Source organism: Gracilinanus agilis, chromosome 5, assembly GCF_016433145.1.
Source record: "Gracilinanus agilis isolate LMUSP501 chromosome 5, AgileGrace, whole genome shotgun sequence".
NCBI classification, from domain to species: Eukaryota; Metazoa; Chordata; class Mammalia; order Didelphimorphia; family Didelphidae; genus Gracilinanus; species Gracilinanus agilis.
In genome coordinates, this window is record NC_058134.1 from 257,066,386 (window position 1) to 257,093,013 (window position 26,628).

General features: G+C 35.9%; 1 protein-coding gene across 1 annotated transcript in view; it reads right to left on the minus strand.

The window, feature by feature from the left end:
• NAV3 (neuron navigator 3) overlaps positions 1-26,628 on the minus strand; it is a 454,139-nt gene that overhangs the window by 334,642 nt on the left and 92,869 nt on the right. Inside the window, exons 2-3 of the mRNA XM_044679183.1 lie at positions 1,435-1,552; positions 770-822 (exon numbers count right to left, since the gene is read on the minus strand). Coding sequence (XP_044535118.1) covers positions 770-822; positions 1,435-1,552 — 171 coding nt within the window. The remainder of the gene's footprint in view (positions 1-769; positions 823-1,434; positions 1,553-26,628) is intronic.

Consider the following 26,628-nt stretch of genomic DNA (forward strand, 5'->3'; position numbering starts at 1 on the left):
CACTAGATGCATTTATTTTGAAGTATTCTGTATTTCTATTTTTCACCAATAGATGAAGATAATCAACAAACGGCAAGGGTGGAGATGGGTGATGTCACATTTTGCTTTGAGTTTTAACATTTATTCTTAAGTTTGCTGCAATAAAATTTTCTTTGAGCATTATTAGTTAGTAAGAAGGAGGGGTAATAACATTTCATACACAACATACTGAAAAAATTGTTAGTCATATCTAACTTGTAATCATAGCTTAGAGAACTTCCAGCAACATATTTTTACTTCTGGTTCCAAAAGTGTTAAGGAGTCAGTATGTTTAAATTGGACTTAGTTATATACAAATCAAAATGTCATTTATTAAAAAAAAAAAGAGCTCACTTGGCAAGTCCTATCCTTCAAACCAGTTGTTCAGACAAAAAGGCTCCATTTTAAATTGGTTATGAGATTTATTGACATCAAAACCAAAGTTAAATTCAATTAGTCAGAAAATCAGGAAACTCCAAGTTCAGGATCTGACAAAACATCTGGAGGTATGTTGATGAGAATTCACACATATAAAATTCTGTAACCACTACTATGTTCTGTGCTCTGGGTTCCTCCTAACCAGAAATTGGCAGGATGGGTCCTATGATCAAGAAGAGTCTAAAGTGGATATGAAATAGAAAAAGGAATTGAGAGGCATTTCACAGTCCACTTTGATTCCCAAAGTTCACTATTCTAATTCTCTGGCCATAAGAAGAGGAGAAAACATACTGAGAATAAATGAAGTCCTTACCATTTGAGATTGACTCCTGGGGCATCCATTGATATCTTCAACCTTTTCATTTGCTAAATTTGAGGAAGTAAGTAAGAAGAGAGAAAAAATGAAAATAGCAATGAAGAAAAATATCTCAGACTGCAAACCCCCAGAAAAAAAAAATGCCTTGTTTTGTTTTGCTTTTCCTGACTTCCTTTTTCAAGCTTTGCACACTTGTTAGCGGCCGGCACTTCCTCATGTACAAATCATGAAAGAGGGTGTGAAGAAGGGCATGCTAATTTTCTGGCGAGTGCCAAATGACTGCTGACATGAAACCCTTCACAATTGTCCACACCGGATCAGGATACAATTTCAAGGAATCCCAGAAATCATGAGCCACTCCAGCTCCCAAAATGCACACATGGGAGACATATGGTTTCAGGAAGCATTCTTCTCTGACAATTCAGGGGATGCAACCAAACAGTTCTAGCCATTTTTAAAGCGAGGGCTCAACAGCCTCTTGCAAACATCCTCATGTAAACATTTTTTAAATTAAATTGAAGCAGAACCGTATGAGGCATGGAAACATATGGTCACATCAGGATGTATTTCTGCAGGGTTCATTTCAGGGTACATTAAACTTACATCACATTTCACCATGCAACAAGCCTGTTCATGCCCCCTTCTCACAGAGCAGGTCTTACCGATGATCTGGATGATTTCTGCTAGCAGTACTCCATCTGTAATGTCCTGCTGTAAATCCTTAATCAAGCGCTTGTGGCCAGATTTTGCTAGGTAGTGGTTAGCCCAGTCAGTGTAAATCTGTAGAGCAGAGAGGAGAGAAAAAGTGGGACATGGGTAAGGGGAAGAGACACAATAAAAATTCTTAAGACAAATGTTGGCTTCAAAGGAAAAACTATTTTGGATCACATTCCAGTTTCAGAAGTCATAGCTCAAAAGGAAATGGTTGTAAAGTCATTTTTTAAAACAACTTCCCCCCCTGACATATCTCATGTTTTAACTTGGGATGATTCATTATCTTTCAAAATAAGGGGTCAGTTACATGTGATGAAGCTAAAATCCCCTTCCTTTATGACTACTAAGGAAAACTGTATTACCAACTAGCCTGGGTTCTTCTTCTCAGTTCTCCCTGGGTCTGTGCACATAAAATATTGCTGCCCAAACACACAATCATACCATAGTAAGCAATCCATAGAGGAAATGTACATATGAAGAAGAGTGTGTTTCTCCCAGTAGGCTAAATAGTTCTCAAAGCACATTTAATTGTACAAAGTGTTTTCCTTATTATGACCCTCTGAAGTCAGTGGAATTGCTTATAATTTTTCAGACAAGGAAACTGAGGCTTCAAGTTTAATTACTCCCAGGGTCATATATCTAATAAAGTAATTAATAGCTAATACTCCCCCCAAGTCTTCTGATTCTACAATTGTTGCATTATGTTTTTGTTAAACTCCTACAGAAAGATTTCACTCATTTTCTTGTTCAGTTAAGCCTCTCCTTTTAGCCCACATAGAGTGCACGGTTGTACTTTATAATTTTCTATATTGCTAGCTTACTCTCTTCATAGACTATAACCAGAGGTTATAGTCTGACATTTCATTTCATGTATAAAATCTGTTTCCCTCTAAATGACTAGTCCAGTGTTCTGAACACGGTAAGCATGCAATACTTGTTTGATGTGTGACATTGTATGTTGCATATTTTATAATCTGGTAGAGTATCTTATACCTTAAAGAGGAGGAACATTATCCTACCATAAAGTAAAAGTTTTAATAGATTGATCACCATGGGTTTTTTTAAGAGGGATATCTATCATTTTTAATCAAGGGTGACTGATTTTTTTTTTCTTGCTTAGAACATAAAGATCATTCAATGTAAAAATAATGTTTATTAAGCATCATCCATGTACCAGTCATTGTAGTAGATGCTGGGGGTATAGAACAACAAGAACAATCCCTGCCCTCAAAAGAGTTCACATTTTACTGGAAAGAGAGATAATGTAAATAGAAAAGTAAATTTATAGTACTGTATATATAAAATAGCTTCAAAAAGTAAGTTGAATTCACATTTGAAGATCTGGAAAGACTGTGTGGGAGTGGGCATCTGAACTGTGCTTTGAAGGAAGTTGGGGATTCTATGGGTGGAAATAGGGAGGATGGTTATTCTAGACATGGGAGATCATTTGCACAAAGACAAAGGAGTGAAAGAAAGAGTATCATAAACAGGGGAAAAATCAAGGAGGTCAGAGAGGTCAGTTTGAATAGAATGGAGAGTACATGGAGGGAAGTAACATGAAATGTTGTTCTTCCTTTGTTTTGAAAAGGACCAATGACATCATCAGTGTGATAGTTTGACTTTATCATGAATTGAATTTAATGAGGCAGAAAATCCCCAAATTCTAACGTTTTCATCATTCTTTATAAATGTGCTCAATCTGTTGGCTGGTGCTTTAAACAATCAAGGCAGTTAAGAACAAAACACTGAGTATGATTTTCAGTTAAAACATATGTCATTAGAAAGCTTCCTTGCCGGTACGTGATACTGTGGTTATTTCCATTTTTTCAAAATCCCACGGATTCATCAGTATTGGGATAGAAACCACATATGATAAAAACACTTAAATTCAAAATAGAATGATACACAAACTTTCAGCACTGGTAAAGCTAACTTCCTTCTAGACTCTTCTCAGAAGCCTCCTCTAGAAAATCCAACCTGATCTCAGTTCCTAGTACTTACCCCAGGGAACTATATAACTATCTCTACAAATACATATATGTGTATGTGCGTGTATTATATGTATATATATATATATGTGTGTGTGTGTGTGTGTGTGTATATATATATATATATTTAAGTAAAATTTAATAAAAGAATTTAAATGCCACTCTTTTCCTTATTCCCTAGCTGCTAGTGCCCTTTCTCCCCTCCTTATTACTTTAAATATATTCTGTACACATCAAAGAATATAGGTGCTTACTTTATATCAGAAATCAAGCTGAGTGATTAGGATACAAGGACAACTGATAAACTGTCTCTACCTTTAAGGAGCTTCAATAGAGGAGGCATCATGATGCTATATGCTATGTACAAAACAGATCTAAGTAATGGAGAAGGGTTAGGGTAGAAATGCATTAGCAATTAGAGGATCAGGAAAGGCTTCACTTAGAAGATAGCACTTAATACTTCTAATTTTTTTATTTCAAATAATATTTCTTTTTTCTCCAAACTTCTACACTGAAAAAAATGGATCCTTTGAAAACATATTCATGATCAAACAAAACAAATTGTCCATATACAAAATGTGTGTGGCATGCTGTATATTTAGTCTGTCTATCATGGTTTGGTTAAGAGCATTGATCTTCTAGAATAATGGTACATCTTTATTAATACTCTTTAATTATTTTATGGTGGTATGGTACTGAAAAGTAAAGGGGAAGCATATCAACTGGGGAATGGCTCAACAAAATATATTATGTGACTGTAATAGAATTTTATCATGCCATGATATTGTCATATTAAGGCAGCTAGTAGCTCAGTGGATAGAGCACTGAGTAGAGAGACAAGAAGATCTAAGTTCAAATCCATCTCATTTACTTACTGGCTATATGAACCTGGGAAGTATCTTTGCCTCAGTTTCCTCAACTGAAAATGGGATTAACAGCATATATCTCCTGGGGCTGCCATGAGAATCAAAAGCTATGTTTGTAAAAAGTGTCCAGCACAGTACCTGCCACACAAGAGATGGTGTATAAATGTTTATTCCCTTATTCTCTCCCATAAGTTATGTCAGATTGGAAAGTTACAGAGAAACCTGGGAAGACATGTTTGAACTGATGAAAAGTAAATTGAACAAAACCAGGAAAACAATTTATGGTAGAATGGCATCATTAAAAAAATAGAGAACTCAAAGAGATAATAAGGAAAAAAGACTTCTACAAAAATATTTATAGCCGCGCTCTTTGTGGTGGCAAAAAATTGGAAAATGAGGGGATGTCCATCGATTGGGGAATGGCTGAACAAATTATGGTATCTGATGATGATAGAATATTATTGTCCTGAAAGGAATAATGAACTGGAGAAATTCCATGTGAACTGGAAAGACCTCCAGGAATTGATTCAGAGCAAAAGAAACAGAACCAGGAGAACATTGTACACAAAGACTAATACATTATGGCACAATCCAATGTAATGGGCTTTTCTACTAGCAGCAATGCAATGACCCAGGACAATCCAGAGGAATTTATAAGAAAGAACACTATCCACATCCAGAGAAAGAACTGTGGGAGTAGAAATGTTGAATAAAAACATATGACTGATCAGATGGTTTGATAAGTATATGATTGCAGATGCTGACTTTAAATGATCACTCTATCACAAATATTAACAATATGGAAATGGGTTTTGAACTATGATACATGTATAATCCAGAGGAATTGCTCATCAGCTCCAGGAAGTGGGAGGAAAGAGGGGTACAAAAAATCATAAATCATTTAACCATGGAAAAATATTCTAAAGAAAAAAAAGAAAAAATAGGGAACTTTGAAAAGCTTAAGATGATTTTTGAAGGAAACCAAGGATTCTAAGTAGTGATAAGGTAAGAGGGTATTTTAGACACTGGGAACAACCAGGGCAAAGCTATAGTTTTGGAACATCTGATATTGTATATAATGAGTCAAAAAAAAGCAATTTGATTCAAACATAAATTTCATGAATGGGAGTAATGTGTCATAAGGGTCAGAAGGTAGGGTAGACTCAGGTTTTAAACAGTGTCAAAGAGCAAATAGGTTTATGCTTTATCAGAGAAGTAATAAGAAGTCCTTGTAATATATTTAGAACAGATGTGCCTTTTTGAACTCCACTTTAGGAGAAATCTCATTGTCAGCTGTGTTGAAGGAAGGATTAGTGTAGGATGAGATTTCAGGTAAGACACTGTCCAGTCATAAAATCCTTGGATCAATGTACCTCTTTAAGCAAAGGTTCAGTTCTGTCATTTTTCAGTCATATCTGACTCTTCATGACAACATTTGGAGTTTTCTTGGCAAAGAGACTTTCTAGTCTCCCTTTAAAAGTTAGTTTCTTCTCCAGATTATTTTGAGGAAACTGAAGCAAGCAGGGTTAAGTGACTTCCCCACAGTCATGCAGCTAGTAAGAATCTAAGATCAAATTTGAACTCAGTAAGAGGAGATTTGAGCAAGAATAGTGATTTAATGATTGCAGAGTGAAAGAATTGAATCTCACTGTGTGAAAAGAGATCACAAAGCCCAAACTGTATCTAATGAAGGATCCCCCCCTACAATCTCTATGTAGTGAGGATAGCATGTAGCCATCCAGCTTCTGTTGGACAACTTCCAAGGAACAAAGGTTCCACTTTTGCCTCAGGAAGGTCAATCTGCTAATGGATAATTTAAATTGTTTCTTACAACAAGCAAATTTGACTCTCTGCCACATCAACTCAGTTTTCCCAAGTTAGTTCTTCCTACTGGGAGATAAGTAAAGCAAACATAATCTTCTTTTCGCATGATAGCTATTCAAATATGGAGCTATAGTAGTCAAGCATCCCACGCTCTCAAGTCATATCCTCTCCAGAACAGATATCCCTAGTTCATTCATTCAATCTCCACAAGTTTTCCAGGTTCCTTACCTAGAAACTGAAAAGCTATCCAGGGAAGAATTATTAATCCTTCAGTAAATATCAAATCAACTGTATTCAAATCAACAAGCATGTATCAAGTGATTTTACATGGCAGGCACTGTGCTAATTTGTAATCACTTGGCATTGTTCATTTGGAACAGATTTGAGGGAAAAACTAAAGGAACAGCTGACCCATGAGAGATACTAAATGGAGCAAGGAGGTTTATATGATATGATTGAACCGAAGAAGCAAGAGCCATTTGTATGCTGAGTTCCCAAGACATATACCCTTTTGAAAAGGATGTTTTCTTCTAATCCAAATTTTATGTATCTCAATTCTAGTCTCCCTTTAAAAGTTAGTTCTAAGCACAGATGAGCCCTCCCACAAAGATAATTCATTCTAATTCAGTGACTATATTTTATCCCATACTGTTTTGCATTTAGTGGGAAACTTCCTTCTATCCTACCCATATATATTACCTTTGATAACAATAATAATCTCTGATATTTCTTTGTATCTCATATCACCTAGGATAAGTGGATTGCACAGGAAGCTTATAAATATTTCTTCGTAATTAGATAGAAATGAATATCAATAACATTTCTTCTTTTTCCTTCTTCCTTTTTTTTTTTTTATTAACTAGCCAGTTGGATTTGATTATTTCTTTAAAATAAGTTGATGACTGATTTTGTTGATGAGGTAATCTCATCGCCATTCTATATTCCAATCAATCTGAACTCCTTGTACATCTCCATACTTTTGCTCATTTTCCCCTACAGTTTAAAGTCCATGCTTCTCCCAAGTCCCCTTGCTATATCCCTGCCTCTGTTGAAATCTACCCATCCTTTACTCAAATTACTCCCCCTCCAAAGACTGTTTCATTTTTGCCTTTAAAAGGATAGCAAAGTATTTGTCATATTGCAGGAGATTAATAAATGTTTGTTGACTGACCAATTGATAATAAGATGCAGAATTATAATTTGTGAAGGGTCATCCTTGAAATCAAGAAGACATCAGGTGAAATCTTGCCTCTATCTCACACAGAATACATGGTCATGGGATTACCAGACAGTGTCTTACACATCTATTTATGACTTTACATTGTAGACTATTTCTGCATCTGTGGAGTTTCTACACTGTAAGTGTAGAATGAATGGAATCTCAGATCAAGAATAAAAAGATGGTTGTGGGTGATGGGAAACTTATGTTTGGGTATTCTTTATAAGACTTAGGCTCTGTGAGAGCAAATATCATGTATTTAAAGTATATTTTTTTTATCTCTCAGTATCTAGAGCAGTATTCTTTCCATAACAGATACCTATTAAATGTTTCATTAACAAATAGATTAATCACGAATCACTGCTATAGTGTTATTTCCTTTCAGTTTTCATGTAACAAACACCCCAATAATGAACACAAAAGGGAACTTTAAGTTATAAAGAGATAATGGTAGAGAATTTGTTTTCCTTCCTATTAGTTGTGATTGTGTGAACTTTTTCATAGACTCTAAGCAATCACAAGTAATTTCCCAGAAGAGCAATTAATAGCATAGTAAAGCAATATGCTTAACTGACCATAAAACCAGTAACAGAAATTCAGTACTGTTTGTGAAATCCCATACAGGCCTATAATTTGCCAGATTTATCATTATGCTTTAGTAAGTCACAATTTCTCTGTTCCCCAGGTTCCGTGTTTATAAATTTTGGGGGTTAGACTAGATGGCCTTATGAGGCCCTTCTTAGTTCTAATTCTATGTTCTCCTCTCTCTATCAAGTTTTGTCACTAAGAAACTAACCAAAGTATATCAATTCAAACTCCTTATCCTATTTAAATATTTTCATCCAATTTTCCATAGAGCATCTACTTGGCTTTAAGTCAGCAGATTTCAGGTGGAAATCTACCAAAATTTATTATTATATCTACTTCTGTAGAGAATGAGAAGCAACTAATAAGGTGAGAGGGGACAAAGTATAGTGTTTTTAGTTTAAAGATAATTATAAAATCAAAGGATAGATAAAAGTTAAGTTTAACTTTCCAGAAGATGAGATAAAATTCCTAAACTGGAGAACATAGTGTTGGCAACAAGAAAGAAGGGAAAGATGTAAGAATTATCATGAAGAATCAACAGAATTGAGTAATAAGACCCAGGACAGAGAGATCTCAAAGTTTATCTTAATGTTTTCTGCACGGGTAACTGTAGGATGGTAGCTTTCAAAGGATAAATGAAGTTGGGAGAGAGAAGGAACTAGAAATTCCCCTCATGAATGAATTATCAAACCAAGACCAAAAAGAGGGTTAGAGTAGGGATGTGGAGCAATTTATGTGCATGTTATAATTCTTTGAAAAAACACAGATGGAAGGAATCTTGGAAAGTTTGATTTAAAGAAAATTTGAGGCACAAGAACCTTGACTATTTTTATAGGAGATTCTTGGTTGAGAAAATGTCCTCTACCTCAGGTGACTTAATGATGCTATCTTGGGATATGGAAGTTGAAGGAGAGGAGAAGCAAGTTAAGGCAAGAATATGGGGAAATTATGAGTTGAAGGAAAACGTAGGACCTGGGCCCAGGATTTTATTGTTGTAAGCAACTCTTGGGTAAGGAAACGCCTTCCACAAACATATTGGCGCATTTTCTGCAAAATATTGTCTTAGAGGACTACACAGAGCACTCAAGGGTTAAGTTGCATTTCCTAGTCAGGAATTCAATATGTATTAGAGGTGAGACTTGAAACTGGTCTTCCTGGCTTCAAAGCTAGCTCCCTTTTCACTGTACCAAGTTATCTCTTTGCAACAAAACAAAAAGACTATATTATTATGGTTTGGAAATAAATAAACCTAAGCTTTTTAAAACCAAGTGGAAGAGAAAATTCCAAATGGAAAGTTCTCCTGAGAAAACTCTTCTGCCAGAAACTGTTAGAAACAGGGCAAAAAGGTTGAGAACACTTTCTATCTGTTCTCAGTGGTATGATACCTCTTTAATGACCTCTTCTGAATATCCATTTGCAATTTTCATGTGTGTGTGAGAAAATGAATTAGACTAGACAGTTCTGGCAATGGTTTAAACATTATTCCAGATCTCTTTCCATTTCCCCAGTCACTAGAAACTCATCCAGGACAGGCTACTTAACATTTCTTCATAAAGATGAAGTTTTTATTCATCTAGACAGGAGGAAAATCAGGTTTTATTTCTCTATACCTTCATTCCAAAGAGTTTCCTTACATTGCTTCCTAATTCCAATCTCTTTTAATAGCTTCAACATAACATCTGAACACAATTCCAGAACAGGGGCAAATAGCTCTTTTATTTAAGGCCTGGCACTTAAATAGCTATATGAGTAAAGTCCCATAATAATGTTTTAATTGTATATCATTGGGGATAATCTGGATTTTACCAAACACCTTGACAGATAAGAAAACATTTAAAAGGATCTTGAAATATTTAACACATAAAATGTTATTTCTTTTTGTGTTTGAAGAGAAAACTTTCTGAAGTTTCAAGCTATCTTTAGAAGTTTATTTGAAATGGAAAGGGGCAAATTAAATTCAATTAAATTTATTTGTCATAAAAATTATTAGCTAACAACTATAAAGTGGTTGAATGATTCCCAAGGAAGTCTTATCCGATTAATAAAATAAAATACATAAAAATACACAAGAAGAGTAGTTAACTATATGGTGGACTAGACAATGACAGATTAAAGAGAATAAAGTGGATTGTCAATATTTAAATCCAAGACTTCCTGCACATAGACTAACCCAACAATAAACAACATTAGACAAAATCGCTAGAAAGTACACGTGCCTTAAAAATATCTCACTGACACTCACAATACTCTTCATCACCATGCTTCTAACTCATGCCTAGATTGACACCACTTCTCCTCTGACTGGAGGACTAGATGGTGAGACACCAAATTTAGTCCAATGTCCTCCTTTATAAAAGACAGAAACTAAACTCTAGGGCTCACTTCACTGTACCTATACTACATTCCATTTTTTTTTCCAGTTCTGCAGAACAAGACACGCCCTGATGTATCCCTCTCCTTTTGTATGTTGTCTCCCCTCATTAAACTTTAAGTTCCATGAGGTCAGGGGCTGTCATTCTTTTTATTTCTATGGTACCTGGAAATAGAAGTATTTGCAGGATTGAATTGAACTGCATTAATAGGAAAGGTGTCTTTCCCCAAGAAATCACATTCTTAAAGTTATTTATTGATGTAGGCCACCTTTTGGAGTTCTACCAAAATGGCTGGGTTGAGGAATGACAAAGAAAGGGGCAATGTTGAAAGGTTGGCCAGTACTACCTTCTCCAGTATGTTCCAGAGGATTTCAGACTTTGCTAGCCAGAAGGTTTTTTAGCTCAGAATTTATATGTATATCCAGAAGGGAAAGTCAAGTCAAGCAAGAGAGACAGTGATCTTAGATTACAAGAGAAAATGATGGAAATTAGAGTTACAGCAGTTTCTCAGTCTACATACTGAACTTTGCCAAAATAAGCTGATCTGAGGATCCTTAAATGCTACTATACTCCAGAGGCAAGGTCAAGCCAGGGAGAGGATCCTGGGTACAACAAGTTACAATCTGATGCTAAACCCAATATGGAAACTCCACTTAGGGATTTCTTAGATAAACTGAGATGTTACTGAACTCTTATCTACCTGTTCACTCATTGGTTTTAACTGGTTCCCAATGGAAAATAACTAAAACAAAAGCCAGACTCTATTTCATACTCTAGCAATTGCAGACTATGTCTATCATTATCAGAAGTCCTATTTCTGTAAATTGTACTCTCTGAGTTTTTCAGTGTGCTTGTGATGATGAATAAAAATCTCTATAGTCATTTGAATCTCTGCTTGTTTGAATGTTCATGTTGAGCCTAAAAACAGAGGAAAAACTTAATATGAGGAGAACTGACAATGTTAACTGACAAAATTAACTTTTAATAAAGACATATATTTTTTTCAGTGCAGAGTAGGCTTGTTACATACTTAATTGCAAGTATAATGCATCAGAGGGAGAAAAAATAATATACAAGACTAAATTCCTCCTCAGACCTAAACAATTAAATATATAAGACACAAACTACATGTGGGCAAAAGCTAGGTAAAACTTACATTTTTCCCCAATATATTTTTATTTATTTCATTAAATAATTCTCAATTTCATGAAAAATACATTAAAAAACTTTCCTCCTCTGTCTTTGATTGAAATCACATATGTGAAGTTATGCAAAACATATTTTGTTGTTACCCTTTTTTTGCAAAAGTTAACACAGGTACAATTCCCCCCAAAAGTATGCTTTGATGTGCATTTGGACTCCATTTCTTTGGGTGGAGATGAATGGAATTATTTATCATAAGTCCTTCAAAATTTTCTTACATCATTGTACTGATGATAATAGCCATGTCATTCGCAATTGATCATCATAAATATTGCTGTTTCTTTGTGTGCAATATTCTCCCAGTTTTCCTCCCTTCATTTTGCATCATTACATCTAAGTCTTCCCACATTTTTTTCTAAAGCATCCTGCTCTTTTTTTTTTAAATAGCACAATAGTATTCTAATCACATTAATCAACCACAACTTACTCAGCCACTCCCCAACTGATTGGCAGTCCCTGAATGTTCAATTCTTTTCCACACCAAAAAAAAAAACAAAACACCACAACCTACTATAAAGATTTTTGTATATATATTTTATTTCCCTTCTCTTTGATGTCTTTGAGAAATAGATCTAATGTAATACTATTGCATGAAAGAGTATATATAACTTTTGTCATAGTTCTAAATTGCTCTCCAAAATGATTAAATCAGTTCACAACTGCAATGGTACCACTGCATCCTGGTTATCCCATATCACCTCCAACATTTCTTTTTCTGCCAGTACTTTGAATTTTCTTCTTTTTTTCTTCTTTGATTTTGTTTTATTGTTTTGTGATTTTTCGTGCAGTCATTAACTTCCATTTGCCCAATTTCAAATTATAAGGGATTTTCCCCCCCCTTCTTTTGTACAAATAGCTTTTGTACCTATTTTTCCATTCAGCCAATTTTTTAAGATGCTATTTTCTTTAGTATTTTATGACTCTTATTACCAAGCTCTTTTTTTATTTTCTTGTATCACTACGACTTCTTTTCCCAATTTTTCCTCTCTCTCTTTAATGTGGTTTAAAAAATCCTACTTGAGTTCCTTCAGGATTCTTATTGGGCTTGGATCCAATTTATATTTTTATTTGAGATTTTGTTTGTAACTGTTTTGACATCATTTTCTTCTAAGTTTGTGTCTTGATCTCTCTTGTCATCACTAATTTTTTATGGTGTGGTTCTTTTTTATTTAATTTAATTTTATTTGTGTTTTGCTCATTTTGTAGCCTCTTCTTTAACTTTTTATTTTAAAGTTGGGCACTGTCTCCAACCTTACTTTTTGTGTGTGTGGTACTGTTTTCAGAGCTCTTTCTGGGATTCTTTAAGTTTTGTGAAAATACAAGATGGTACGATCTAAGGAGTTATGTAGTCACTGCTATTTTGTCCTTTATTCTGGTATTTACCCAGGAAGGTATCTTGTTACCTTGTAGTTATAAGTGCCTTTTGGGTCCTGGAACCATGACTCAGAGCTCTGCTGTGTTGTTCCTGCAAGTACTAGGATTCCTTTCTGCCTTAGAACTGAGACCAGGGACCCTGCTCCCTTGTGAGTGATCAAAAACATTCTTCTTTGCCCAAGAACTGTGACTGATATCCCTGTGTGGCTGCAAGACATAGTGTTCCTCCTTTGCCTTTAAACTACATAGAATTACATGTGTGCAATGCAACAGGATCCTATGCCTATTACCAGCAAAATGCTTCCTGTAATATCTTTCCTGTAATGGTTATCTCACCCCCTTGCCATTCATAGTCTCAGAGCTCCTAAAGCTGGTGCTGTTACTATCACCTCCAATGCCTGCTTGCTTGGCACTGCCAGGGTATAGCCTGCATTGTGTTCTGAGTCTTACCACAAACACTGTGAGATAGATCCTGTCTGTCAACCTCCTGAGTTGTCTTTGGTAGGAAAATTATTTCACTCCTATCTTTGGTTGGATCTGTTGCCCTAGAAGAGTTCAGATGAGGTCCTATCTCTATTCTGCCATATTCAAGGTGCTCTACTTTTACTTCTCTGGGAAAAATAAAATCACTTCCCTCAAAGAGGAAGAAGCTCCCCGCTCCCCCCCCAAAAAAACTGATCCCCCTTCCCAAAAAAGGTTATGTTTTATCTATATGTTTAACAAAAAAGTCTTTTTTGGTTCCATGGATGACTTGACAATTCAGTTTGTCTAGCTCACTGTTTCAAACAATAGTTTGTTGAGATGGGAAAACTGAGGCTGCAAGAGCTAAAAATGATACGTCAGGATTTTAATGTTTGATGTAAGATTCAAACAAGGATTTCTCCAATTCCCATCCAAGGTTTTTTGTTCCATACCATTTGCTGTTTCTTGGATTCTAACCCTCACAAAAGAAGGGGAACAATTAATACCTTTATTAGATGGAAACACACCTCCATTAAATGAATCCATTAGAGTTGTAAATGAATCCTAGGTACTTCCTGAATCAATCCATTAATCCAGAAAGGCTGAAGGGCTTGATCCTCCCCTGTAGGTTTTTTTTATTTATTTTATTTTTTTTAAACCCTTGCCTTCCATCTTGGAGTCCATACTGTGTATTGGCTCCAAGGCAGAAGAGTAGTAAGGGCTAGGCAATGGGAGTGAAGTGACTTGTCCAGGGTCACACAGCTAGGAAGTGTCTGAGGTCAGATTTGAACCTAGGACCTCCCATCTCTAGGCCTGGCTCTCAATCCACTGAGCTACCCAGCTGCCCTCCTCCCCTATAGGTTTTATATGAAGCCATCTAATTTAGCATGAATTAAGTGTCTGGCAGGATTGAAGAAAGAACCCATCAGCTAAATTCCAGAGAAGGAATCACTTGAAGATAGGATATCCAGTCTTGACCTCAGTCTTCCAGCCCTCACCTTGGGTAGCAAAGGACCTCAAGAACTTGGGAGGACCAGAGGATTTTGATCTTTCACCAGTATCCTAGCTGTGACCTCAAAAGGTAAGGTCTGGCACTGTCTGTTTCAGAATCCAAGGACAATGTAGACAAAAAAGGCAGGTTCAAGTTTCTCTATTTACTTTATATCTAAAGGAAACATTTTGATGATTCAAATAAACAGAATTCTAGGAATTGTCATTTACCTCATTTGCCAAATGATCTGAAAATCTGAAAACACTTTTTTTTTAAATTTTGTATGTTTTTCTCAGTGTTTGACCCAGTATTTTGTGGGGGGGGGGGGGGGGGGAGTGAGGTAGAGGACAGAGTTTTGTATCAACTATACTACCAGAGTAAACACATGCAGAAACTTGTCAGTTATATTACTAAAAATGAATAAACAAAACACTCACTTTCAATCCCTCAGGATTTCTACCTAGACATCCATCTCCCTTTCTGCCTGTAGGAGTTGAGAGCACTTATTTAATTTTAATTTTATTCATTCATTAATTAATTCATTCATTCATCTATTTGTTTATCTATTTATCTGTTTATCTGGTTTTATTTGTTTATTTGTTCATTCATTCATTCATTCCTTTGTTTGTTTGTTTGTTTGTTTATAAAACCCTTACCTTCCCTCTTGGAGTCAATACTGTGTATTGGCTCCAAGGCAGAAGAATGGTAAGGGTAGGCAATGGGAGTCAAGTGACTTGCCTAGGGTCACACAGCTAGGAAGTACCTGAGGCCAGATTTGAACCTAGGACCTCCCTTCTCTAGGCCTGGCTCTCAATCCACTGAGGTACCCAGCTGCCCCCATAGATACTTTTTAAACAGGGAAATAAAGTTTCAGAAAGCAAAGGACATTGATTTAGAATATTTTTAACTGCACAGAAGAGTTTGGACTGGATTTCAAAATCCACATGTTCTTCCTGTCACATCCTCCTGTAAAATTTAAATTTAAATCAATATCAATAATTCCAGGTGCTTATTTTCCATAGAGTTTTATTAATAATCACTAAAACTAGAGAAAGCAGATTAAAGCCTAATCTAGCTAAGGGCCACCTGTGTGGATTCTCAGCCAGGCTCTCCAGCCCCTTTCCGGGAAGTAGAGGGAGAAGGCAGAGCCACACCAAAACTTTTATCCTCTGTGCCCCAAGCACCTGCATTCACATCTATTCACAAAGCTTTCACACAGCATAAGCATGCAAATGGGATGCTGAATAAGAGCTGGGAAGAGCCTTCGGGGAATGAATTCTACCCACACACTCCCATTTCTATAGTTTTAAGTTGCACCTATAGTATTCTGATTAACTTTTTTTTTAGAGTTTTTACTACTTTTGAGTCTTTCTGTTACTAAGTAATAAGGCAAAAGTTCTCCAGTTTAAGAATAGTTTATTCAGAAAAGGTTAGACTAGGGAGGACTTAGGCTTACTTAGACCAAAAGTCAAAGATGGCTAAGCTTAGCTAAGTTTAGAGAGAACACAACCTCTGTGGAGCTAAAGATAAATATTGAAAAATGTCATAAATCAGATGGACCCTAGAGGAGGCTGACTTTTGAAAAAAAATATATACTTGCTAAGTTATTAGGTTTCTTCCTTTTTTTCCTGCTTACTTAAATAAAAATAAAGTCATCTTTGGGGATGGATTTAAACCTTATAAAACAGATGTGTGTGTGTGTGTGTGTGTGTGTGTGTGTGTGTGTGTGTGTGTGTGTGTCACTAGGGTTATATAGAAAATATAGAACTTCCTTGCCTGCTTTTGGCCACCGTGACTCAGTGATGAAGGATACTTTGAAGATGATGAAGTAGTCCTTTTATTGGCCACTCAACAGGAAATGTACTGATGATTCAGTGGACTTTTTAAAAAGGAAATGACTCTGCTCTGAGTCCTCTATGACTTTGAGCCTTAAAACAGCATCCCACAGCTCTGGGACTTCAGGTGGGGCTCTGTGGGGAAAAGTAGCTAACCTAATTTGTGCTCCAGCTAACATATGGCTTAAGGTACATGAGAGCTAAAACCTATTTAGAGCCTAGAAAAGCATCATGTTAGGCTTCCAAACGCCACTTCTGTGTTTCTTGACTTGGTGCGCAAACTTTGATTTCAAGGTGGATATGATCAAGCTTTGGAGTATCTTTTCAAAGTTGGGAGGTCCAGCAATCCTGGATACTTGATGTATAGCTGAGTATTGACGGTGTAAGGTTCTGCATTATAGAAGACAATCTCTGACAAAATAAAAAGATGAAATTCCTCACCAGCCTGACCAAGAGACATGCACCTTGCTAGGACCCTGCAAAACTAAGGTCATATTTAATAATACATACTCAGCAATCCCAAGCACAGCTTTATGTTCTTGAGAAACTTGATGCTTAACCTCCTACAAGAGTAGAATTATAGCAATAAGTGCAAACAACTGTAGTATTATGAATTAAATTATTAAATTTTAAGTCCTTTATCAACATTCATTTGTATTTTATAGTTGCCATTTCTTTTGTGTACAGTAAATAAATGCTTTCCCCAGGCCTGTTTCATACTGTGTGCTTATATTCTACTTTCCCTTTTAGAGAGATCCTACATATAGCCTAAACTTCAGCTTTAAGTAATTTTTTTTCCTGGCTCAAAGGATCAGTATATAAAGCTTCAAAAAGAGGCAAGAAGCAGCTCCTACTGTCAGACATTAATACAAGTATACCTACACAGAAAATTGTCTGATTATGCTAAATTACAAATGATTCTGCACCATTTAAAAATGTTTGTTATTAAAATTAAACATCAACAAATTCTAATTATAGCAAACAAACTTTATTACCTAATAAGAAAGAGAATAAGGACTTAACAATTTTATTAGTTTTTTATTATATTTTATTATATTTATTATTATTTAACTCCCAAGCAAGGAAAGTCTCTTTCTTCCAATCCTGGTTGGTCTGCATATATTATCTTAGGGAACTTCCAAGAAAAGCATTAGGCAAGTGACTTCTCAAGGGTCATACAGCTAGTATGTATGGAAAGCAATATTTGAACCCAATGTGATTTTCCTAACTCTGAGACTCTGGAGCCTATAAGCCATGATGCCTCTAATGACTAAGTAATGATAATAATAACATTTATATAGCTCTTAATATATGTCAGATACTTTGTTGAATGCTTTACAATGATTACCTCAATTGATTCTCTCATTGATCCTAAAATACTACCATACCACCATTTAAAAACTCGAAAACAGAAATGGCCTCTATCAAAGATTCAAAGAGAACAGAGATTATCAGGTCTAACTCTCTCATTTCATAAATGAGGAAACTGAGTTCTAATAAAGTAGAATGAATTATCTGAATCTCTAGGAGTGAGCTTCCACTTGAAAAATATTAAAATGCTGAATAATTGCCAACCTTTGTGCAGTTTGCCATTTAACTCTGAAATGAGATTGCAATGATACTTCGCCTGATAGGCACTTCCAAAGCACCTTTATGCGTGGTACAGAGCATCTCGATAACACAAATAATAGCTCCCATCTTTCCCTCACTTCCTACTTCTAACCAAACGCAGCTGACTGGAATACTCTTTTATTCAGAAGAGATGCTTTTTTGTTATAGTTGTTAAGAACAGACCTCATTCCCATTTTTAAAAAGTCAATTTGTTTTTGTTTGCTGTTTGCAGAGGAAAGTTGGACGAATTCCACTTAGGGCTGTTCCCTTCTTGCCATTTATTGGCAGGTTGTGGACGATAGCTCTCCCTTCTCTGTGCTATAACTCCAACCCACCACGGGGAGGGGCTAGCTCCACATTACTGAGACCTTCTTCAGACAGTTGTTGCTGCTGCTGTCTAGTCTAGCAACCTTCCCAACACAAACTGTCCCTGTTGTTATCATCTTCGGAGAAATGCTGTGCTGGGGACTCCTAAAAGTAGCACCAGAGAAGGCAGAAACTCTCAACAGACAGCCTCAAAATTTTCCCTTCTTATCCTCAGTTTATTTCATTTTAGATCCCCCTTTCGACCACAAATGGTGGGAATTGCTTGCTTGTATTCTTTACAAACTCTCTGACTTTCCTTCTATACATTTCTAAGACTTTCTTAGAAACACAAGCTGCTATATTCCTCTTCTGCATCACTGGATGTGTGTAGGAAAAGTGGTTTGAAGCCCAAAGGGTTGTAAAAAGTGACTCTTATACAACATCAAGCTGTCATCCAAGAAAATATTCAAAGGGGTTGTTCCCTCTCTTCCCACCCACCATGTGTGTGATCACCAAAAGCAGCTAAAAGTAACCCTTCTGGATTTTATGGCGCCTCATAACACAATCAATCAGCAAGCTCTTATGAAGCATTGTCAGGCACTGGATTATACTGCTAGGGATGCAAAGACAAATAACAAATAACAAATAAACAAAAAGATGAAGAAGTAGGCTCTGCCCTCAAAGAGATCACTATATATATATATATATATATAGTGTAAATGAATCCCAGGTACAATTTCTATTCCATTCATATTTATTCTCTGTCTACTTACATATACAAATGTATATGTATTTGTTGCTTCCCCCTTTAAAAAAGTACACTTTTTCAAAGTAGGATTTCCCCCCTACCTTTTTATATATAAACTTCAAGCCTGCCACAGTACTGCAATTGGTATTTAATTAATGCTTATTGGTTGATCAGTTAATTAACTAATATGGAAGAAATCTGGAAAGGTAGGCTTAAACCAAACTGAGATTTGTTTTCTTTATTCCTTAGTGATGCTAGGAAAACATTGGGACACCTTGAGATCCTTGGCTAGGAGGATGACATCCCTAGAGGAATTCTTATCATTGAGGTAAGATTGGACAGATAGTCAAGTAAAGCCTTCAACCCCGTTGGGATGGAAGAACAGAGGTGAGGGAAAGTCAGAAAAGAGATGAAGAGTTAAAATAATTTAGTGTTCTTTTTACTACATCACCCTGGTCTGCCCAGAATTAGATGTCTTCAAATAAGCTTGTAAAATGGCTTTAAGAAGTTTCTGAAATTTGACTCTCCTATTCCACTGAGGCTGAGCAGGAAAAAACCCTCCACATACATCTCAATGGACACTTTCTTTAAATCTTACCCTCAACCCAAAACCTATATTTCATTAAGGTCTCATTGCCTGTCCTTAATTTGATATATTTAATGCATTTATAATCTATGTATCTTTGATTTCTTTTTATTTTTTTATTTATTTTAAACCCTTAACTTCTGTGTATTGGCTCATAAGTGGAAGAGTGGTAAGGGTGGGCAATAGGGGTCAAGTGACTTTCCCAGGCTCACAAAGCTGGGAAGTATCTGAGGTCAGATTTGAACCTAGGACCTCCCTTCTCTGGGCTTTACTCTCAATCCACTGAGCTACTCAGCTGCCCTATCTTTGATTTCTTATTAGAGATGAGGAAACTCCTACTAAGTGGAAATTCATCCCTATTCAACCATTTAGAGTTTTAGAGTTTTGCCCTCTGGCAGGGAAAAGTTAAGCCGCTTATCTCTGTTGCACTAGCTAGAGACAGGTCTTGAACCTAAATCTTCATAATTCCAAGGTCAAACATAATAATCAGCAAAAGAGTAATTATGAAAAAATCATAAAGAAGGAAGGAAGGAAAGAAAGAATTGCTGCCCTTACCATATTTTTGTGTTTAAATCCCTAGGGCTTGACATATTTTAGACACTTAATAAATCCTTATTGAGTGGATGATTGGTCAGTTCACTAGAGAGAGAAAATTACTGTAGACTAGAATAACCTTTTCTTCAAGACACTTCAAGACAATTAAGAAGCAAGGGAAGATGCTAGTAAAACAAACAAAAAAACGAATCATTTTCTAAATTGATGCCCTTAATAATTGGATTATAATCCATTTAGTAGATTTCTAACATGGGACATTGAGCAAAACACTGTCTAAAATCCATGCTCAGTTACAAATAATAAAAGAAATACAATTTAAAAAGACAGTTTTTTTTTAAATTTATTTTTTGTTTGCTAGAGAGGGAAAGAGAGGAGAGGTCAGAGAAAAAGAGACTATACATTTATATAATATCTACTACGTTACAATCTTTGTGTTAAATACTTTTAAAATTTTTTTATTTAATTAATTAATTTAGAATATTTTCCCATGGTTACAAGATTCATATTCTTTCCCTCCCTCTGGTAGCTGATTCACTGAGTTGTTAAATACTTTATAGATAGTATCTCCTTTGATCCTCAAACCGATCCTTTAAGATAAGCACTATTATTTTCATCATCATCCCCATTTTACAGTTTAGGAAACTGAGCCAAATAGAGTTTAAGTGATATGGATAATAAATGCTGGCAGGAGGATTTAAACTCCAATCTTCCTGACTCCATGCCCAGAGCTCTGCATTGTATCAGCTATAATTTCATTGGTATAGAGCAGCATTGGCTAAGTATTGGTACAGGGGAGCTGCTCTGTTCCCCCTCTTCACAGTGCCCAAGGACATTTTTTTGCATACTCCAGTGCTCCCTACAGCAGCCCAAAGCAAGCACTTTCTCCCTCAGCTTTCTAGGTTAAAATGAGGTTGGGTTGGGGTGGAGGCTTATAGACAGTTTGAATTTGCCCTCTGGGCCCTGGAACTCAAAAACCTTTGCCAACACTGGTATCCCAATACTGGGTGTAGAGACTTCATGCATTTGTGCATATGGGCAACTCTTCAGATAGGTAGAGTCTTAAGAGATTTGTGGAGCCACTGGAGAGGCCTTGCTCATGATTATTCAACCAAGGAATTGGCAAGAGGCAGGAACTGAGTTCAATTTACCTTGACTTAAGCTCTGTATCCACCTTCAAATTAGGAAAGATGGTAAAAGATGTTAAGATTCTATGTTAGAGGGATGGAGTAGGAGGAGGAGGAGGAGAAAAAAAAAATACTAATTCCTTATTGTGAATTGGTTCAATTTTTTTTGAAACAATACTCCGAATTAGGCAAAAAAGATTTAGGATGTTTCTTATACTCTTTGAACAGGAAATCTCACTACAGAGTATATATCTCTATTTTTTGTTCATTTGTTTTATTTAGTTCAGTTGTATCCAACTCTTCATGGCTCTAATGGGAGTTTTCTTGGCAAAACTATTGGAGTGGTTTGCCATAGCCTTCTTCAGCTCATGTTACAGATGAAGAAACTGAGGCAAACAGATTAAGTTTGCCCAGGATGACACAGGCAATGAGTATTTGAGGCTGGATTGAACTCAGTTGTTCCTGCGCCACCTTGCTAACCTTATGCCCCTATTTTTTGTTGTTCTGTCATTTCAATCATGTCAAATTTATTGTGATTCCATATAGTGTTTTCTTGGCAAAGACACTGAAGTGCTTTTTCACTCCCATCTCCAGTTTTAAGGGGAAGAAACTGAGGCAAACAGGGTTAAGTGATTTGCTCAAGGTCATACGCCTAGTGTCTGAGATCAGAATTGAAATCTGGTCTTCCTGATGCCAGACCTGAGGCTCAATCCACTGTGCCACTTAGCTCCCTTTATATCCCTAAGAAGGTCATCAATAACAATAAATGATTATTACAAAAAATGCTAAAAACAACACTTGTCTATTAGCAAAATATTAAAAACTGTGGATTTAACAATTGGAGAATGGCAGAAAATCTTGTTACATAGGAATGTAATAGAATGCTATTGTTCCACAAGGAACAGAGAATATGAAGAATTTTTTTAAAAATATGGGAAAACCTGTATGAAATTAATTAGGCGAAAGAGAATAATATTTGCCATTTTAACCCAAAATCAAATGATATATTAAATGATAACAAAGGTCAGGTAAAAATTAGCAGATATTGATACAATTTGTTAAAGAAGATTCCCTTCTCTCTTCCATTCCACTGAAATGCTATAGTTACAATTAAGGCAGTTAAGGGACACAATGGATAAGAATAGGATAAGATAAGGACTTGGAAACAAGAAGATAACATTGAATCCTACCTCAATCTTGTTTTACTTGTGTGACCCTGGGAAAGTCCCTCAACCTCCCCTAATCTTTATTTTCTCATCTGCAAAATGGGAATAAAATGAATGCATTACATATCTCACAGGGTTATTGTGAGGATTAAATTAGCCAAAGTAGATAAATTGTTTTATAATTCCTCAAGTGCTGCCTAAATGGCTGCTGGGGCCCCCTTCTCCCCAATCTATACTCTGAGTGATCTCATCAACTCCCTTTAGATCAATTATCATCTTTATACTTCTGACTCACAAAACTACATATCCAGGCCCAGTCTGTCTCCTAAAGTTCCAGTTTAGCATCACCAGCTGCATATTAGAAATTTCCCAGTGGAGATCCTGTAACTACTCAGCATGTCCAAAAAAAGAACGCATTTACCTTTCACCTTTAAGCCTCCCTTTCTCTTACTTTCATATTATTCTAGTTATGGAATCACCATCTTTCTAATCACCCTTATTCCCAGTTTAAGGGCCATTCTCCTTTAATCCTAAAATGAGCCAGGTGACAAACACTGACATTTCTTTCTCTATAAAGTCTCTTGCATTTACAGACTTCTCCAAATTAGCACTATCAACAAGTTAAATTAGAATCAGATCTCCCCTCACTTGGATTACTGATGTCCACTGAGCCAGGCTCACTACCACAGCCTTCCCTGTCACAAGGGACATCCCCATTCATCCTCCACAGGACTGCAAAGTAATGTTCTATCTAATTATGACATAAAAAGCTCAAGTGGACCCTGATTGTCCCTGGGATAAGTTGTAAAATCCTCAATCTGACATTTCAAACTCTTCACAAACTAGTTCCATCCTACTTTTCTAGGCTTATTAATAATTAGTTCTGGTCAAACCAGTTTATATGCTGGATACACAACATTCCATTTTCTGTCTCTGGGTTTTTGTTCAAACTCTCTTTCAGGCTTTCTTTCCCTCGTTTTTTTTTTTTTTTTGTTTTGTTTTGTTTTGTTTTGTTTTGTTTTGTTTTGTTTTGTTTTTAATTCTTCCTTTTCTCAATGGATCCTCCATCAAATTATTTTGCATACACATTCAAACACATATTACCTGTGAGGGCATAGCAGTTATGTGGCATGCAGGACATGGAATGAAGAAGATATCTTTATGAGTTCTAATCCAGTCTTACTGGTTGTGTGACCTGGGCAAATCACTTAATCTTGTTTGCCTCAGTTTCCTCAATTGTAAAAAGGACTGGAGAAGGAAATAGAAAAACACCAGTCTCTTTGCCAAAAAAACCCCAAAGAGAATTCTGAAGAGTTGGATACAACAGACTAGTGTAACGAAAAGTAGAAGTGAAAGGAAGTACATTTATGTGTGTATAAAGAGATAGCTATATATGTATACAAGATGTACACACACACACACACACATATATATATATATATATATTTATAGATACATGACACACAAACACACATACTGCTTCTGGAAATAGATTATAATGTCCTTAAGGGCAAGGGCAAGAACTCTCTCATTGGTGTCTTTGTATTCTTATTGCTTCACTCACTGTAGCATTTCCTAAATAGTCAGTAGGGCAACTGACTTTGACTCTTAGCATGCTAAGCAACAGTAATATAAAAGCAAAAGTTCACAACCCGCTTTGGCAGGAGTTTCCTATACCAGCGAAACCACAGGTTCCTAAAATCATTATTATGTAAGTGGCCAATGTACAATATAATTTCTTAACTTTCAGGTGTAAGTCCCAGATAGGTCAACATTACTTCGCCAGAATTAGTCATTTTTGTCCCCAAGTCTAGGTACAGAATGCATGCCCCTAGCTGAAGGAGGTAGAAGGATGAAAGACACAGAGGCAATGGGACAGGACGAGTGGAACTATGTAGGACAGGGGAAGATTTTATCCCAGCCTGAAATATAAGAGCTTAGCTCTTAAAGTTTTTTCTAGCTAGGTGTTAAGCTCTGTGTTTCTTCCTTTCATAATTCAATCAATTCAGTGTCTTGGATAAGGGGCCCAGGCACCCATCCTAATGATGGATTTTTCTGCTTAGATCTCATGAAAATATAGTACAGGTAGTCCACTTAAAATGAAACTCTTTGAAAGAATTAAGAACTTTGATCGATGCAGTAATCAACCAGACTTCCAAAGGACCAATGATCAAACATCCTACCCATGTCCTGACAGAACCGAGAATCAGTTGCCTAATAAGAAATACATTACTGGATATAGTCAATAAGGGTATTACAAAAAATGTTTTTTTCCTTGTTTTTTGTTTTGTTTTGTTTTGTTTTAATTTAGGAGGGATGAAGGAACGAGGAAAAATAAATGCTTGTTTATTTTAAAAAATTGTTGAAGAAACAAAGAGAGGAGGAATATGGCAGAGCAATCTTTGAAATTTCTCATTCTCTAGATAACTTTTTTTGTCATTTTGAATGCATTCATCTCATTGAAACAGTGTTATAAAGAATTTAGTTTGCTGGGGGCAATCTATACCATCCTATTCTAAATCATCATGAACCTGAAAAAATGGGAGGGTTTTGACCAAAATTTCAAATTTTTCTCTATGAATAAGGCATTGAACAGACATTTTCTCAACTGAATGACTGAATTATTTTTATAGATGTCAGGCAATATTGGTTTTAGATATCATTATCATTATAATTATTAATAGGTGATAGGCACTAGACTATTTAAGAAATTATTTCAACCACTGTAGGTAAGTACTTTCTTAACAACTAAAATTATCACAGTTTTCTCTGACAGAGAATGTTTAAACAACGAGCCAATATATGTCAGAGAGCAGAGTTGGTCTCTTGTTTTCTTGGTTCTGGGCCAGTTCTCTAACCACAATGCCATTATTATTGTTGTTAATTATGGTGTGATTAAGATCCATTGTTAACCCCTGTCTCTTGATCTAAAAAGACCCCAGAATATATATTAGGGTAAAATGGGAAGGAGAAAGTGCCTTCAAAAAGGCAACAAAATAAAAATAGAAGGCCTTAATTGTCCTAACACCACACAATTCCTCTTGACCAATAAAAAGTAGCAATCCACAATTGAGCAAGAGAAATAATGCTCCCTAAATATATCCTTCCTTCTTCTCTTGATCAAATAGATTAGTCACTTTACAGCAGAATTCTTAATGTAATGACCTAAATTTACCTTAAGTCAAAGCTTATTGAGCACTAACTGTGCTTCTGCCACTGTGCTGGGGTCAGGGAGGGAGTCAGTTTGGTGGAACATAGGCTAGAACTCGAGATGTAGAGTCAAAAGAAACCCCAAAGAAACAGATTTTGGGATATTGGTAATGTGAAAATGTATTTCTCTTGGACAAGCATATTTACTACAATTCATTACATATTTATAATAAATCATACATATTATTTCATTATATATTATTTGTGAAAACATATATAAATAACACAAAGACCTGACTTTGAATCTAGCCTCTGATACTTACTAGCTATGTAACCATAAGCAAGTCACTTTCCCTTTGCTTGTTTTAATTTCTTCATGTGTGGAATAGTATTATAATAGCACTTACCTAAGACCCTGTATTGTTATAAGAATAAAATCTAACATTTTTAAGCATTTTGTAAATTTTAAAACACTATTTAAATGCTAGCTATTATTACCATCTGGACAAAAGTAAATTGAGACCCTGCCCTTGAGAAAATTACACTCCAACAGAGGGGATAATAGGCAAACAAATTTGGACGAATAGGCTATAGATGGGACAGCTACATAGTGCAGGAAATAGAGTTGGTGCTGGTCTTCTCAAGTTCAAATCCCAACTTCCCATGCTGACTAGTTCTGTGATCCTAGTAAAGTCAGTTAACCCTGATTGCCTCAGTTTCCTCATCTATCCAATGAGTTGGTGAAAGAAAGGCAAAACACTTCAATACCTTTGCCTGAAAAAACCTAAAGGGATCTTGAAGAGTGAACCAAGAGGTTAGAGACACACATCCTTTACTTTTTAGTCTTTGAAACATTTTTCAAAATGGCTTAAAGAGCTCTCTTTACAGCTGGCCTTAAATATTTTATTTACTACCCATTGTTTAAAGCATTAAGTTTGAAGTAGCTCGTTCCTTAACATGAGACCCTGATAGAAGAGGTCTCCATCTGTTCCTGCTGCCCTTGTTGCTGATGGTTAAAACAGCCTCATCTCTTAGGGAAGATCACTTTCTCTAGCATTTACTGTTCTGCTTAAATAACAAAGCAACCTAGAGAGCCCTGGGCATTGAAATGATGTAAATATTCTAGTCAGGTTTTCCAGTAATTTCTTCAATTCAATGAAAGAAAAAAAAAAAT